Source organism: Prionailurus viverrinus, chromosome A2 (assembly GCF_022837055.1).
Source record: "Prionailurus viverrinus isolate Anna chromosome A2, UM_Priviv_1.0, whole genome shotgun sequence".
Taxonomy (NCBI): domain Eukaryota; kingdom Metazoa; phylum Chordata; class Mammalia; order Carnivora; family Felidae; genus Prionailurus; species Prionailurus viverrinus.
This window is the reverse complement of record NC_062562.1, coordinates 163,607,328-163,622,466: the sequence shown is the minus strand read 5'-3', so window position 1 is coordinate 163,622,466 and position 15,139 is coordinate 163,607,328. Positions and strand designations below refer to the sequence as shown.

General features: G+C 58.0%; 1 protein-coding gene across 4 annotated transcripts in view; it reads left to right on the top strand.

Moving 5' to 3' along the window:
* Positions 1 to 3,215: 3,215 nt before the first annotated feature.
* Positions 3,216 to 15,139, top strand: part of KCNH2 (potassium voltage-gated channel subfamily H member 2) — a 32,317-nt gene continuing 20,393 nt past the window's right edge. For 3 of the 4 annotated variants that reach the window (XM_047850665.1, XM_047850662.1, XM_047850661.1), the window contains exons 1-2: positions 3,243 to 3,576; positions 6,336 to 6,566. In XM_047850665.1, the coding sequence (XP_047706621.1) occupies positions 3,501 to 3,576; positions 6,336 to 6,566 (307 nt within the window). In that variant the 5' untranslated portion in view covers positions 3,243 to 3,500. Of the gene's footprint in view, positions 3,577 to 6,335; positions 6,567 to 15,139 lie in introns of all 4 variants that reach the window. The other variant, XM_047850663.1, reaches the window with a different exon arrangement.

Genomic DNA, 15,139 nt, shown 5'->3' with positions numbered 1-15,139 from the left:
TCCCTTCCCTTCCTTCCTTGCTTTCAGCAAGCCCTGAGCCCCAGTTCTGGAGGGGCTTTTTTGACCTTATTCCCCTCCAACCCCAGTTCATATTTGAAAACATCCCGTTTCTCAGGACTCAGTTGTACAGAAAAATAAGACCACACAATGCAGCCTGAACTTCCCCTTGCACAGCGAGGGACCTCACTGTGTTCTTCCCTGCACCCCCCCCCCTCCCGGGGGGGGGGGTTCTGAGGAATCATTCCTCCATAAGCTGTCTTGCCTGCGCCCATCTGACTGGAACTGCTTCCCAGTCCCCTGTGATTGTCACTTGCTCTCTTGGGTCCTATTTTGTCTCTGTCTTGCCTGGCCTGCTCCTTGGGGGTCCACCAGTAAGCACAGACTTCAATTTCTTGCCTCGTTCCAGGATGCCCTGGCTTGACTCCCTCAAACTGAGCAGGAGCTCAAAGTGGGATGGGCAGGATGTTTTCTCCATAGACTTTTCTCCCTAAATTGTCTCTTTCTGGGAGCTGGGAGGAGCCTATGTGTCCCACTGTCAATACAGCCTCTCCCTTCCCTCAGTCACAGGCAGATTTCGGGGAGAGGTCTTCCCTGGAACCTCTTTGCAAATGGCTCTGTGAGCCCAAAGTAGGATGGGTAGATTCTGGTTACTCTGGGTTTTAAGGTTGGGCACATTCCTCTTGCTCCTTAATCTGGGGGTAATGGGGGTGGGAAGATGGGGCAGGCATGTTCATCAGCTTCTCTGTTGCCCTATACCTCTACATGCCTTGGTACCTGTGGCCCCAAGAAGGATGTCTTTGGAGACACCTCACCCCCATTTCATAGCTCCCCTTCCTCATCCCCATCCTTGGCTGTGGGGGTGGCTTAGTGGGACTGCCTTCAGACTCTCCTCTCAACCTCCAGGAAGTCAGAAACCTGCATTCTGCTTGACTTCAGAGAGAGAGAGAGAGAGAGAGAGAGATTTGCCTCTCCTTAGCCTGAGGGAACAGCTAGCTCTCTTCACACCTGTATCTGTGCCCAGGAGGAAGGCTACTCTGTGCCTGGTCTTTTCTCTTTTGGGAGGATCAAGGGTCCCTCTGATTTCTTCATCCTCCCATGGGATGAGAGCACAGGCCTGTCCCGGGAACACGGGTACCACAGCGGGAACAGCTGGCCAGGCCAAGTGACCAGCTCCCTTCCCTTTGGCCTTGGTTCTGGAGAGAAGGGAACGCCGCAGATGTCCTCCTCCATATCCTCTCTCCTGGTGCCTGTCCACACTGTGAACCCTTCCTGACTCTCTCAACCCCCCAGTCTGGAGGGGAAGCCACCCAGCTCCAACTTGAATCAGCCTGGACTTAGGGCAGGCAACCCAGTGTTGGGGAGGCAGGGGGTAGGTAGTGGTGGTGGTGGTGTGGAGGAGGGGCTGGGCTGTAGTACCCAGATGGGCTGTTGTGCCTGACACCAGGTCACAAAAGAAGGGGAGTTGTGCTAAGGAAGGCCCCAGGCGTCTTGGAGTGCGAGCGAGGAAGCTGCCGGAGGTGGAGAGGGCCGAAGGAATGACTGTACAGGCAAGAGCCTCTGGTCTTTTTTAGCATCAGCTGGTGGAGCCACCTCCTTCTCTCCCACTGGCTGCCTCCCTGAGTCACTGCCCACCCACCAGCAAATAAAAAAGAGGTGTCATCTGCTGGCCAGTGGCCCCATCTGGCCCCGGTGTGTGCATCTTTTTTGCTCCTGGGTGGAAGGTGCGAGTCTGGGTAGGGTGGTCTCACCAAGACCTCTTCCTCTGGGCCTTTCTCCTTCCAGACTCTGCTTCCTTCTTTGCCCTTTGTTCCTCCCCTCCCCCTACATCCCATGATGGTTCTCCCCGGTGGCAAGACCCACCCCCTTGCTCCAAGGACAGAGGCAGCTGCAAGCCCTCAGGGGCCCCCACATGGCCCCATCCATCTAGCGGAGCCTCAGATCTGGGCTGCAGGGGAGGGGACCCGAGGCTGGCTGCTCAGCTGGCGACTCCTCCCCACCGGCCAGCTCAGCTGTCAACACTCGGCCTCCCTGCCCTGGCCTTCGCAGGGCCCCGCCTGGCTGCGAAGACCGGGGACACCGTGCCCCAGAGACCCTCACTGAGACCCAGGCAGGCGGTGGGCAGGCGGCGGGCAGACACCCTGCCTGCCCTTGAGCATCCTCGGGCCTCCTTGCCTAAATAAGGGAGCTGCAGCTGGAGCGAGCCAGCTGGCCCGGGGGGGAGGGGCCTGCGGCTAGGCCAGGGTTTTCCGAGGGGCTGGGCCGCCGCAGCGCCGCAGGGCCCCGAGCCCTCCGCGGATTGGGCCTGCAAGGCTGGCCCGCGCTGCAGAGGGAGGGAGGGCCACTCGCACAAGGGGATCCCCAGGCTGGAAACTCGCGCTCAGGGGCCTATCTTTGATCCCGCAGCTAGGAGGCCGTGTCAAAATGTACCTTTCTACCTCTCTGTTCAGGAGAGCCCCGAATAACCCCAGAGAGGGCCGTGTGTGTGTGTGTGTGTGTGTGTGTGTGTGTGTGTGTGTGTGTTGGGGGGGGGTCGCCCCTGCTCTGGGTGCGTGCCCCTCCTAAATCTCACCCACCCTTATTCCAAATCGCGTCCCACCCGGGGCCTGCAGATCATCTTGCCCTTCACGTTTCCCGTGCCTCCCCTGACCCTGGGTTCATCCTCCCAGGGCCCAGGCCTCAGCCGTGTCACCTACAGCGGGCTTTGGGCGCTTGTTGTGTGTATCCAGCCTGTGCTTGGAGTGGTGGGCGACAAGGGCATAAGGGACCAGACCTCTCCAAGTCAGGTTTCTCAGTCCTTCCAGTCCGGGGGTCGGGGGTGGAATCCCCAGGCCCCTCCCTGGCCGTCTGAAGGCCGGTCATCACACCTACCCTCACTGTTCCCCTACCTAGGGGCCCCTTCCCCCTCTTTGGGGCGCGCGAGTCCCGGGGGCTCCTGGGCTGAGCGAGGGGCTGGGGTGGGGGAGCCCTTGACGCTGCTCAGCCAATGGGAAGGGCGGGCGCGCGGGGTGTGGGGGGGGGGGAAGAGGGCGGTGCTGCGGGCGCGCGGCGGGCGGGAGGGGGCCGGGAGGCGGGGGCCGGAGCCCGAGGGGCGCGCGCCGCGTTAACCCTTCCGCCGCCGGGCCGAGCCGCAGGCGCAGCCGGAGCCGCGGGCGCCGGAGCGGCTGTCGGCGCGGCGGGCGGGAGCCGGGAGCCCGGCGCTCGGGCGGGCGGAGCGCAGCGCGGGGACGCGGCGGAGCGGGGCCCGTGGCTCGGAGGGGGCCGGCAGACAGGTGTGCGGGCGGCCGGGCGGCCCGAGCTCAGGCGGCTCCAGGCCCGGCCCGCGGTCAGGAGCCGGGAGCCGAGCGGGGACCCCGCGCCCGCAACCGAGTCCCGGCCCCGCCCGTGGTCTGCTTGGCCGCGGGGTGCGGGGATCACGGCCGGGCCGGGCCACCCGAAGCCTGTGTCGGGCCGGGCCGGGCCGGGGTGGGTGGGGGCCCGCCCGGCCCGCCCATGGGCTCAGGATGCCGGTGCGGAGGGGCCATGTCGCGCCGCAGAACACCTTCCTGGACACCATCATCCGCAAGTTTGAGGGCCAGAGTGAGTGGGGGAGGGGGCCGGCGGGGAGGGGGCTCTGGGGGCGGGCCGAGCGCTCCCGAGTGTGAATGGAGGGGCGTGCCCCGGCCGTGTGCTTCGGGCTGGTGCGAATCAATGGGGGCTGGTGGCCTCAAGGCGCTGGCCAGGGGTCTCGAGGGCAAGGCTTGGTGCTGGGGGCCGTGGGTTTGGAGCCAAGGGGGCTGTATTGGGGCGCAGGGCTGGAGGCTCAGCTCAGGCTTCCAGGATCCGGAGTGTGTGTGACATCTCAAGTGTGCAGGTATCCCTAACTCCGGTGCCTGGATGTGGATGGGGCTGTGTGGGGGCAGGGAGAGAACATGTATGGTCCAAACTGTGAGACACTAAGTACTCTGTCTCAGTCGTCTTGACTGTGTTTTTGAGAGACTGAGAGCCAAGCACTTAGAGTCAGTGCCTAACCTGCTCCTGGGGTGTGTGTGTCACCCATGAGTTCGGCCCTGCTTGGGCAGTGGGGAGGTATTTTGGACAGAGCTGCAAACTGTGGGCTCCCAGGTGACAGGGTGTCATGGCCTGAGACTGGGCTCTAAGGGTCTAACAGGCTCAATGCAGTGCCCTCGTATTGTTGATTTTCCTGCCCTGAGCCCCTTTATGGGGACTACAGCACCCCTAAGCCTGGTCCAGTAGGGGAGGCTTCCAGAAGTGTCCCAGGCTAGGTGAATGTTCTGGTGTGGGTGTTTTATCCTCCCAGCATGTGTGCGTCTCTCTCCAAGGCTGCATGTGCCATGGTGGGTGTGACTGCCAAGGGCCCTGGGAGCAGGGAGCGGGTGACATTCCTTGCCCATGACCCTGTGAGCACAGGACAACGTGTGCTTGTAACTGTGGTGGGGGGGAGGGAGGGATCAGTTTGACGGGCAGCATTGTCTGAAGCCGAGGAACAAGATGATCCTGAGGGGGAGGAGACTGACACGGTGGAGGGCCACAAGGTGGGGTCTTTCCTTTTCAAAAGCTCCCGGAGGCTGTGTCTGCATGGAAAGAACCTGGGCTAGGATCTGGGGGCTCAGCTTCTGGCCCCACCTCTGCCACTGACTGCCACGTGACCTTGAGTGACTCTTCCTTCTCCGAATATCAGTTTCCACATCTGGAAAGGAGGGGGTGGCCAAAGGAGCCTTTCAGATCCCTTCTGTGGTGTATTCCAGGAGCTCGGAAGGGGTGGGGGTAGGGCCTGCCTTCGAAGAAACTCGCTCTTCTCTCTCTCGGCCTGGGAGCTGGTTTCTCTTCTCCAAAGCTGGTGTGTGTGGCTGGCACTCTGGACTGCCTTGGGCTTAGGTAGAGGTGGAGGCCAAGTCAGGGGTCTTTTCGTGTGACAAGGAACCCTGACTCCTGATGGCTGCCTGGGAGTTGTGGAGGCCTGGTGAACTGACCTAAAGATGACCCAACTTCAAAAACTAACTTCCCGGAGACAGGATAAGGGATGGCTTTAGGCAGCCTGTGTCGGGGAGCCCTTGCTGCAGCAGCCTGGGCCTTGTCCATGGGATTGCCCAGAGCTGCAGACTGAGAGGGCTGTGCCTGCTGGAAGGCGAGGGGGCAGAGTTCCAACTGCTACCCAAAGCCCCAGCATTAAAGGCCAAAGTGGCCGGAAACTTCTGTGTTTATAAAAAGCTCTTATCCCCGAGTATCTTCCCTGGCACCAGCTGGGTCTGCCGCCTGCCTGCTGCTCACCTGCCGGCTAGCTGGGCCTTGGGGGCAGGTGTGGAGCGGGTGACCCACGTCCAGCTGAAATGGGTCCATTGGGGCACCTCAGCTTGACGGGGTCAAACTGAAGAAGGCCTCCCTTCACTGGGTCTGTCTTCTTACAAGCGGGCCACTGTCTCAGGTCCATCCCTGGCTCCCGGTATTTTCCGGGATTGAAGCCTCAGGTCCCTTTCCTTGCTCCCTATGACCTTGGGCTTCTGCCTGTGATCCTCCTTTTATTCCTTCTTCTGTCAGACCTAAGTTCAAAAGCTAGCTCTTTTACAAGCTGCAAGATGTGGGCATGGCTCTGAACTTCTTTTGAGCCTCAGTTTCTTTATCTATAAAACAAAGCTAATGATGCCTATCTTATGGGGTTGTCAGAGTATTAAATGAGAGAGGGCATCGTAGGTGTTCACGTGGTACTTCCCTCGTCCCCTTTAGAGTGCCCACTGTCCAGCCCCTGACTGCCCTTAAGGGGAGCGTAAGTCCCGGGAAGTACTGACCTGGTAGGGTCCCCAGGTACTTGGGGGAGTGATATCCTAAGGATCCCGGGGTAAGGAGTGCCCAGTGTGCGGCCCCCCCCCACCCCCGCCCCCAGTCTAGAGAGCAGAGGTCAGGAAGAGAAGCCGGACGACCTGATGCAAAGGGAAGGCTAGCCGCCATCTCTGGCCCTTCCCAGGCTCCCTCTCCAGGCCCAGTGTTTATCCCTCCGCCGCGGCTGCTGACACGCGTTGCTGACACCCGCCCAGGCTGGCCTCGGCCCCGGGCGCGGAGGGGGCGGGGGCCGCTGGCAGCCTGCCCGGGGGAAGCCATGCAGCCAGCCCGCGGGCCGGGCGGGGGAGGGGGCGCGTCGCCGGGCAGGGCCGGCGGAGGCACCTGTGTCGGGCCACACAGCTGCATTCGCCCCCTGCTAGGGACCCCAGTCGCCGCTGTGCTGCCTGGAGCGGGGAGTCCCCCGGCGGGTGGCTGCGTGTGACAGGAGAATGCGCGGAAGGGCTGGGAGCCCCCGAGGCAGGGGTCCCTGCTCACGTGCCTGCTCATCCCCGCCCCCCCAGGCCGCAAGTTCATCATCGCCAACGCTCGGGTGGAGAACTGCGCCGTCATCTACTGCAACGACGGCTTCTGCGAGCTGTGTGGCTACTCGCGGGCCGAGGTGATGCAGCGGCCCTGCACCTGCGACTTCCTGCACGGGCCGCGCACGCAGCGCCGCGCGGCCGCGCAGATCGCGCAGGCCCTGCTGGGCGCGGAGGAGCGCAAAGTGGAGATCGCCTTCTACCGGAAGGATGGTAGGCGCGGGCCGGGGCGGGGCCGCGACGAGGGGGCGTGGTCGCGACGAGGGGGCGGGGCCGCGAGGGACTGGGGTGGGGGTAGGGACGGTTGGATCGGGCGAGGCCGGAGCGTGGCGGGAGACCCGGCGAGTGCCCTGCGGTGTGTGACCCCCAACTGGGGCCACTGCTGTGGGTCAGGTGGCAGGCGCCGGCTGGGCATTGGGGCTGCCGGACGGAGTGGGTCTCTTCACCTCATTCATTCCGGCGGGATGGTTTTCGGGGTGACCAAGGGGCTGTTTGGCTGTGGGTATGGCGCCTTTGGTTTCTTCTTTCCCTGGGCTAACGTGGGCAGGTTGAGGTAGATGGGCTGGAGTTTGACGGGGCCGGGATGGCAGGTGAGTGGAAGGAGTTGACAGAAGGTCAGGTTGGTGGCTGGGCACTGACTTCCGGCCCAGGCCTCTAGATCCCCTAGGGCAGCCCCTGCCAGGTGGTTGGTCTGGGGAGATGTCACTGAGGGTGAGGCAGGGGGGCTGCAGGACTCTGGCTCTCTGCTGTCCTTCTCCTGCTCCTCTCTCTCCTGTACTTAGGCTGCACCTGGCAGGAGGTGCGTGCCTCTCCCCACAACCTCCGTTCCCTTTGTCTCATGGTTTGAGTGCCCGCCCATCACCCATCACCCCTTCCTTCGCCAGGTGTCTCTGCTCAGCCACCGCCTCCCAGCCCAGCTGCTCTGGGCTTCCGGACAGTGGATAAACAGAACCCTGGGCGGGGCTGCTCTCGCACTGTGCCTGCCCTGGTGGGCTGGGCTCTGCTCAAGGAGGGCAGTGAAACAGGGCTTTGGCAGGCCTGCAGGTATTGGACGGCTGGGGAGGTGGCTCCAGAAGGTGCCACTGGACTGGCCATGGATGCCCAAACTCTGCTACTCACTAGTGTGTATCTGATGAGCATTTACTGAACCCCTGTGAGCCAGGTGCAGTGCTAGGGTCCTGTAGATAGCTCAGTGAACAAGACAGATGAGGTTACTGCCAGATGGGAGCTTACCTGCTGTAGATAGCACTCTCCGCTTTCCCCTGTGGGTAGGCAGAGTGAGCCAGCGGTCCTGTGTGCACCTGGCGCTGTCCCTGGAATATCCCCTGCATGCTCAGAGTCTAGCGAAGCTGCCTTGCATCTCTCGATGGCCCCGCTTTTGCAGGCGTGCACAGCCTGTGAGATCACTGGACCGCGTTAGAAGGGGCGCTCTCACTGGGGTCCTGTGGAAGGGAGTTTGCTTATAGAAAATGGGGTTCTGGCTGGGAGGCAGGGGCCAGGAGAGTAGATGCAAACTCTGAAGTCTTCTGTTTTTTCGCTGAAGTCTCCCCAGAACCTGAATCAGAGCAGATCTGTTTTTCTATCTGCCGGGCCATCTAGTGCTAGCACGCATTGGTGGGTGGCTTCTATGTGCTGGACGCTGGGCTAAATGCTTCACTTAGCTTATCTCATGGAATCTTCACAACAGCCCTGGGAGGTAGACACTATTTGTATCTCCATTTTATGGATGAGGAAACTGAAGTTCAGGGAAATTAAGAAATTGCACCAAAGTCGCACAGCTAGAAAGTGGCAGAGCTGGGAACGGAGCTCTGTCTGTCCGATCCGAGCCCGACCCGTCCTGCTTTGCCGTCACCTATTAAAAATGGCCCCACATAGGTACAGGCATATCTGTATCCTGCACGTGACTTTGTGTACAATTTGATTCTGAAAGTTTGCAAACCATTGGTGTGATGAAAGGAATGTTGATACGAAAGTCCTGGGATCAGGTCTAACACCAGAAATTAGGTAGCTTGAGAACTTGGTTCCTGCCTTGAGCCTGTTTCTGCTTCCAGGGTAAGGTGCTCACGCAGCCCCTTGGCAACGGGGGCCTGGGTGCTTCCATCTTCCCCGTGGTGCTCGGGGAACTGGCCCTCCCTCTCGTCCCAAGATGGCTCCTTTGGGAGAAGATGGCCATGGGACCCCTTCTTCCGAGGTGCTATCGGGAAATCTTGGTGACCTTGAGGATCACTTCATCCAGCCCACTTGAGTTACAGATGGAGAAGCTGAGAAGCAGAGGTCCAGTTACTAGTTAACCAGCGGATGAAGTGGGACTAGAACCCAGGCCCCCTGCCCAAGTGCACGTTCTTTCCTCCCTCCGGCTACTCTCCAAATGGGGATGCCATCCAGAAAATCGTGTGCCAGTCCTCTCTGCCTGCCCTCTTGTCTGCTCTCACCTAGTTTCTCCTGTTGGCCAACAGGCTGGCCTTGACCCTCGGGTCCTATGGGTCCCCATTTGTCCTGGCACTTGAGGCCCAGGATGCAGACAGATCTCCTCTGCCTCCCTTCTCTCTGCCTTGAAATGCTTAGTCCCTCGGGCAAATGCCTGTGGCCTGCCCCGTGCTGTGTATGCCGTGTCTGTGTATGAATAGGGAGGCAGAGGTGAGGAAGGGCAGTGCTGCCGCTCGCTTCTGTCCAGGCCCTTTTCTGGGTCTCTGCCTGGGCCAGCCACCGGAGAGTGGGTCCCCGGGCTTCAGCTCCAGGGAGGTGGGTGGCTGGGAAGGAGGCGGGGCCTTTTGCTGGCAGGCGCCACTGCGGACAGCTGTGCTGTGTCGGTGCCTCAAGCCTAGCTCTGTGCAGTGTCAGGGCCTGGAGCCAGACAGCCCCATTATTTAGGTGCTGGGACTTCTGGGAGGTGGGGAGGCCAGACTTGGGGCGGGGGGTGGGTGCGGGCTGGAGGGAGAGACACGAGGTGCCAGGGCTCGCCAGCCCTGTGTCCGTGCCCCTTAACACGAAGCCCAGGATTAAGACGGACCTGGGAGTAGAGCCAGCAGCTTGGGGTCGGCAGGCAGTAGCAGCCTGGGGGGCCCTGGGGCCACGTCTTGGCAGCAGGTGCTGCTGGTGCACACCTGTGTCCCTCCACGGTTGGAGGGGTGGGTTGTGGGTCCTTTGGCGGCTCTTCCTCACTTGCTCTGTCCTCTGCCAGGCCTCAGGGAGGCCCCCTGCTCTCTGTCCCTTTTGTTCTTTGCTCTCTGTTTTCATCTGTCTGCGCCCCGCCTCCCACCGAGTTCAGCCTCTGCTCAGGGACTCTGCTCCTCTTCTCTCCCGAGGTGGCCTCTCTGCCGACTCCTGTCCCCTTGGTCTTTATCTCCTCCTCCTTACACCTGTCTCCCTTCTTCCCTCCCTCCAGCACCCCTGAGCCTTCCTCCTCGCCTCTCTTCCTCTGCCCCTCTGGGCTCTATCTGGAAGTCTGTCTCTCTGGCTCCCCATACCTCTGCCTGTTCTGGCCTGGTCTCCACGTCCCTGTGTCCCCGGGGGCCTGTGCGTGGGTGGGGGACGGGGGTGTCTCTAGAGAAGAGTCAGTCGGCTTCTCCACTCCAGCTGCAGGCTGGTTGCCATGGCGACAGGGTCAGAGGGCCCCCACTGCAACAGCTGAGCTGTGGGCTGGGGGAGGGGTGGGGACCATGGGGCCAGCCTGCTCCCCGGTGTCCCTAGTGCCCACGGGGAGCCAGAGCCCCAGTGGTGGCCTCACACCCACTGCTGGGTGGTTCCCAGACTCAGACTACAGCGTCTCAGGTGTTTGGGCAGACACTTCGGGCCCCAGCAACCCTCCATATATACCGGGCCACTTCCCTGTTTCCTCCTTGTCCCCTGATCAGACTCCTCACTGTGACACTCTGAGACTCCTCCCTTTTCCATCGTGGCCGACCTCTGCCCAAGCTCAGACGCCCACCTCCTGTGCCCCTGCCCAGGTCGCGATCCTCAGGCGCCCAGACCCTCATCAATCGGGCTGCTGGTGAAGGAGCCCCTGGGTATACTGAGGCCAGGCAGGCAGGTGAGACAGAGGTGGGGGTCCAGGTGTGTCCTGTGTCCCTGAGATGGGAGCACACCAGAGCGATTCCTGGAGGAATGAGTTTAGACGCAGGCAGCACCTGTCTCAAGGGCGGAAGCCTCACAGGGGCTCCCTCCACCTTGGGCCTCCAGTCAGGGCCTGGGTGGCTCGGATATGTGGCATGTGAGAGCACGTGCACGTGCCCCTGCACGGTAGCCAGGAGCAGGGCCCAGGGGCCTGGGGGGCCCTGCTGCCCCCAGCCAGCATTTCTTCTGCAAGGCCGCTAGGGAAGGGTCATTCCTGAGCTAGAGTAGGGTTCCCTGGCCTGCTTCGGAGCTTCCTGTCCCAGCACCACCCAGGGGTGAGGTAGCCTGCCAAGACTGAGGGTGTCAGCCACTTCTGGCCCGCTCTGGGGTCTGGAGAGTGTTGAGAGGGCGGCTCCTCCGTGTTGTGTCTGCTGTAGCCCCCGGAGAGGAGCTATGTAAATATTTGTGCAGAAGCTTCGTCCACAATGAGAGCAGAGTTTGACGGTGGCCTTGGGCTCTGGGGAGGGGGGCTGTGGGCATCAGGAGGGCCGGCATGGGTGTGTGAGATGGGGTGAGACTCAGCCTCTTTGCTGCCTAGAGTGGCTTCCAGGGCGATGTGACTTGAGAGGTTCCAAGAAAGCCCTTTTGCACTTAAATATCCCCTCTGAGGATGCCGCAGATGCCTCCACTAGGGAAAGTTTTGCTTGGGTGGAGAATGAGCCTTGCTTTTGAAAAACATGTTCTCTCTCATCACCTGCCCCTGCATGTAGGGGGGAATGTGGAAATATCAGCCCCTTAGTGCGATGGACTTTGACAGAAACTTTCCTCCCTGATATGGGAGCAGGGCTAGAAGAGGTGGTCATGGTGGGACACCTGGGACACGAGACGAGAATGGGTGATTCGGGGCACCTGGGTGGCTCAGTCACTTAGGCGTCCGACTCTCGATCTCAGCCCAGGTCATGGTCTCACGGTTCATGGGATTGAGCCCCGCATCGGGCTCTGTGCTTATAGCATGGAGCCTGCTTGGGATTCTCTTCTGCCCTCTCTCTCTCTCTCTCTCTCTCTCTCTCTCTGTCCCTCCCCCCCCGCTTTCTCTCAAAATAGGTACATAAACTTAAAAAAAAAAAAAAGAATGGGAGAGGCTCTGGATGAACCGCTGCCCCCCAAAATCCCCTGCAGGCTTTAACCTAGGGGCCATAAAGCTCTCCATGCTGTGGACTGTGGGTGGCCTCACACAGGCCTCTCTCTGGTTTGGTCATCTGTCTACCAGACAAGAAGTGTCTTCTCCTTGGCCCATATTCTCCCTCCTTCCCAGTTCTGGATGAGATTGCCGTGTCTGACCTCCCCTGCTAGATCATAAGCTCCACAAGGGCAGAGAGCAGCCTGTCTGTTTTGTTTTCTGTGGTGTCTGTGTCTAGTCCACACTGGAGCTCGGTACAAATGCATGAATGAATGAATGAATGAATGAATGAATGAAGGGCTGGGCAGTGTGCTGTATTGTAGAAGCCCTATCCTCGGAGTCAATGACTTGGAACAATTTCTGGCTCAGCTAGACTTGCACCTGCTTGGCCATCGGCCATGTGTCCCCAGGTCCTGGCCAGCCGGGGGAAGTGAGCTGACCCAGGGCCTCAGCATCTCTGTCCCCTACGGTGCTCCCCTCCTGGCCTTGTGCCCTGCTCGCAACCCCTGCTCACCTCTCCCCCTCCTTCCCCAGGCTTCTGCCTCTCCCTCAAATCACTGAAACCGTATTTGTGTTCATGTTTCTTTTTTTTTTTTTCTTTCTCTTTCATTTCATTTTCCTTTTCATCTCACTCTCCAGCCCCATTACCCTCCCCTTAGGCAACCATTCAGATGTACTTACTGTGAATGTGTTGCTTGCATATGTTCTTGCAAAATGTGTATTTTGTCTGGATACACACAGGCTTAATTTATGTAAATGATATGTGCTATATATTATATTCTGGTGTTCACTTGACTTGCACAGGAGTATGCCTTTCAGTCCATCCAGGTTGCTACTTAACATCTAGTCTGTAGCTTTGTATTTTGTGGTGTGTACCCACCTCAGTTTACCTGCCCGCCCTCCTGGGCAGCCATCTCCAGATTTCCTGCATAAATAATGCCGCAGTGAACATCCTCAGCCATGGTCCCTTCTGGACTCGGGTGAGGATGTCTTTGGGGTGTATCTGCAGGGGTGGGATTGCTGGATCACAGGTTTGTGGACACTTAATTCAACTAAGCACTGTCAGACCGTACCCCAGCATAGCTACCCCCATCACCACTTGCCTAAACAGGGTACCAGATTTCTAGTCCCTCATATCTCTGCCACACTTGGCGTCATCCACGTTTATAATTTTTGCCAACCTAATATGTGAAAGTGATAACTGGCTGCCTTAAATTTGCATTTGTTTGATATTGTGTGAGTCCTGGCATGTCTTAGGCTCCATTGCGTTTTGTGTCGATTTTCCTGTGAGTTGCCTGTTCATATCCTTGCTCAGTTTTCTTTCTCTCTCTCTCTCTTTTTTTAATGTTTATTTATTTTTGAGAGAGAGAGGCAGAGAGAGAGAGAGAGAGAGAGAGAGAGAGAGATACACACACACACACACACACACACACACACACACACACACACGGAACACGAGCGGGGGAGGGGCAGAGAGAAAGACACAGAATCCAAAGCAGGCTCCAGGCTCCAAGCTGTCAGCACAGAGCCTGACGCGGGGCTCGAATCCAAGAACCTTCAGATCATGACCTGAGCTGAAGTCGGATGCTCAACCAACTGAGCCACCCAGGCGCCCATCTTTGCTCACTTTTCTCATGAAGCTACTGTCTTTTGTTCTTAGTGATTTGCAGGAGTTGCTTGGGTATTCTAGAAATACACATGCTTACAGTTAAATACTCAATATATGGGTTCCAGACATTCATTCCTGTTGGATGGAGATATTGCAAATATCTTCTCCCGTTCAATTACTTCTCAACTTTATCCAACAAAGACACTTTCTGTTGATACGAATTAACTGACTTTTAGCTTTGTTTGTGCTTTTGAAGTTTTGTTTAAGAAATTGGTCACCACCCTGAGGTTGCAGAGGGCTCCATTTTCTTCTATTAATTTAATTGTTTTACCTCTCTCAGTTGGCTTTCATCCATCCTGAGCCTCCCTCTGTGGTGTCAAGTGGGGATCAAGCTATATTTTTTTCCGTGTAGTGAGCCAATTTTCCCCACACACCTAGTAAACAGCCTGTTCTTTTCCAGCATTTGTGGGGCCACCTTGATCGTAGGCTAATTTCCCATCTATCCATGGGTCTGTCTTGGAGCTCCCTGTTCTGTTCCAAACATTTATTTGTCTCTTCTTGCATCAAAACCACACTAAAACAACTGTGGCATTTAGTATGTCTTAGTATCTGGAAAGGCGCATATTCCGTCTTCTTCTTTTTAAAGATTGACTCGGGTATTTGTGGATCTCTCTTCTTCTTTATGAACTTTAGAGAAAGTTTCTCGAGTTCCTGGAAAGAAAACCCATACTAGAATCTTGATTGGAATTAGATTAGTTTTACAGATCAATTTGGGGGAGAATTGACATCTGTATAATATCTGTCCCATCCGAGAGGCTGGACTATCTCTCCATTTATCAGATTGTTTCTGTACTCTTGATTAGTTTTAAGTATCCCGCCCCCCCCCGCCGCCCCCGCCTCCCCACAGAGGTCTTGTGCATTTTTGATCAATTCCTAGTTACTTTATAGTTTTTGTTGCTATTACGAAAGAGACCTTGTTTTTGACTACCTGTTCGAATAGTTTTGTGCTGGTGGAGAGAAATATTGTCCATTTTGGGGCTGACCTTGTATCTGGCAGCCTCAGTGAGCTTGCTTTCTTATTAGTTCTAATTGTTTCTCTGTTGATTTTGTTGGTTCCGTGGGGAGATGATCCTATCATCTGCAGACAATGCCGGTTTTCTATGTCTTTGTTTGGGTCATTGTCATGTGTTTTGATGGTCAGAGGTCCATCTGACTCCTCAGGAGGCTTCACGGGTGTCTGCATTTGTACCTGCATTTGTTCTTTGGAGCGTCCCAGCGTCCTGTGAACTGGGAGAGTCCTGGAGGGAATACAGCTCTTGCTTTAATGATTGAGAAGCTGTGGCCGCCTGGGCGATCGATGAGAGTGCTGGAATTGGGGTGGGTGTTCTCAAGGCATCCCCTGGCTCTCTGGGGTATGCTGGGAGCTAAGGTGGGCATGTAGTTCTGGGGCTTGCAGACAGTTGGAGGCAGGTAGGGACCCCAGGTTGTTTCCTGGTGGACTGTGGCTGTTTGCCCTCGCTGCCCAGTGGCAGGCTGTGCGGGAGTCACAGGAAAGAGCACTGGTAGGGGTCTGAGGCTCAGAAACTCCGTGCCTTTGCGGCTCTTGCTCTGGTCCCCTGCCCTGGTTCCTGGGCTGCCGGCCTTTATGTTCCACGCTGTTGATTAGATTTAATAGCACTTCAAGAAAAGACACCTTGATTCTCATGGTGGTTCCAACAACTGTCTCGACTCAGCACGGGTTTGAAATGGGCAAATTCTGTCATGAAAGGCCAGTTGGCCCCCTGGGATCTGAAAGGGAGTTTAGATGGGAGGGGGGATGGCCCTGTCTGCACCCACCTAAGTGCAGGTCACCACCCTGACGACCAGTCCTTGGACACCTGCTTGCCCAGCACTTCCTGTGAAACCAGCCCAGCCCTGGCCTCAGGGCTCCAGCTTGGGTAGGGG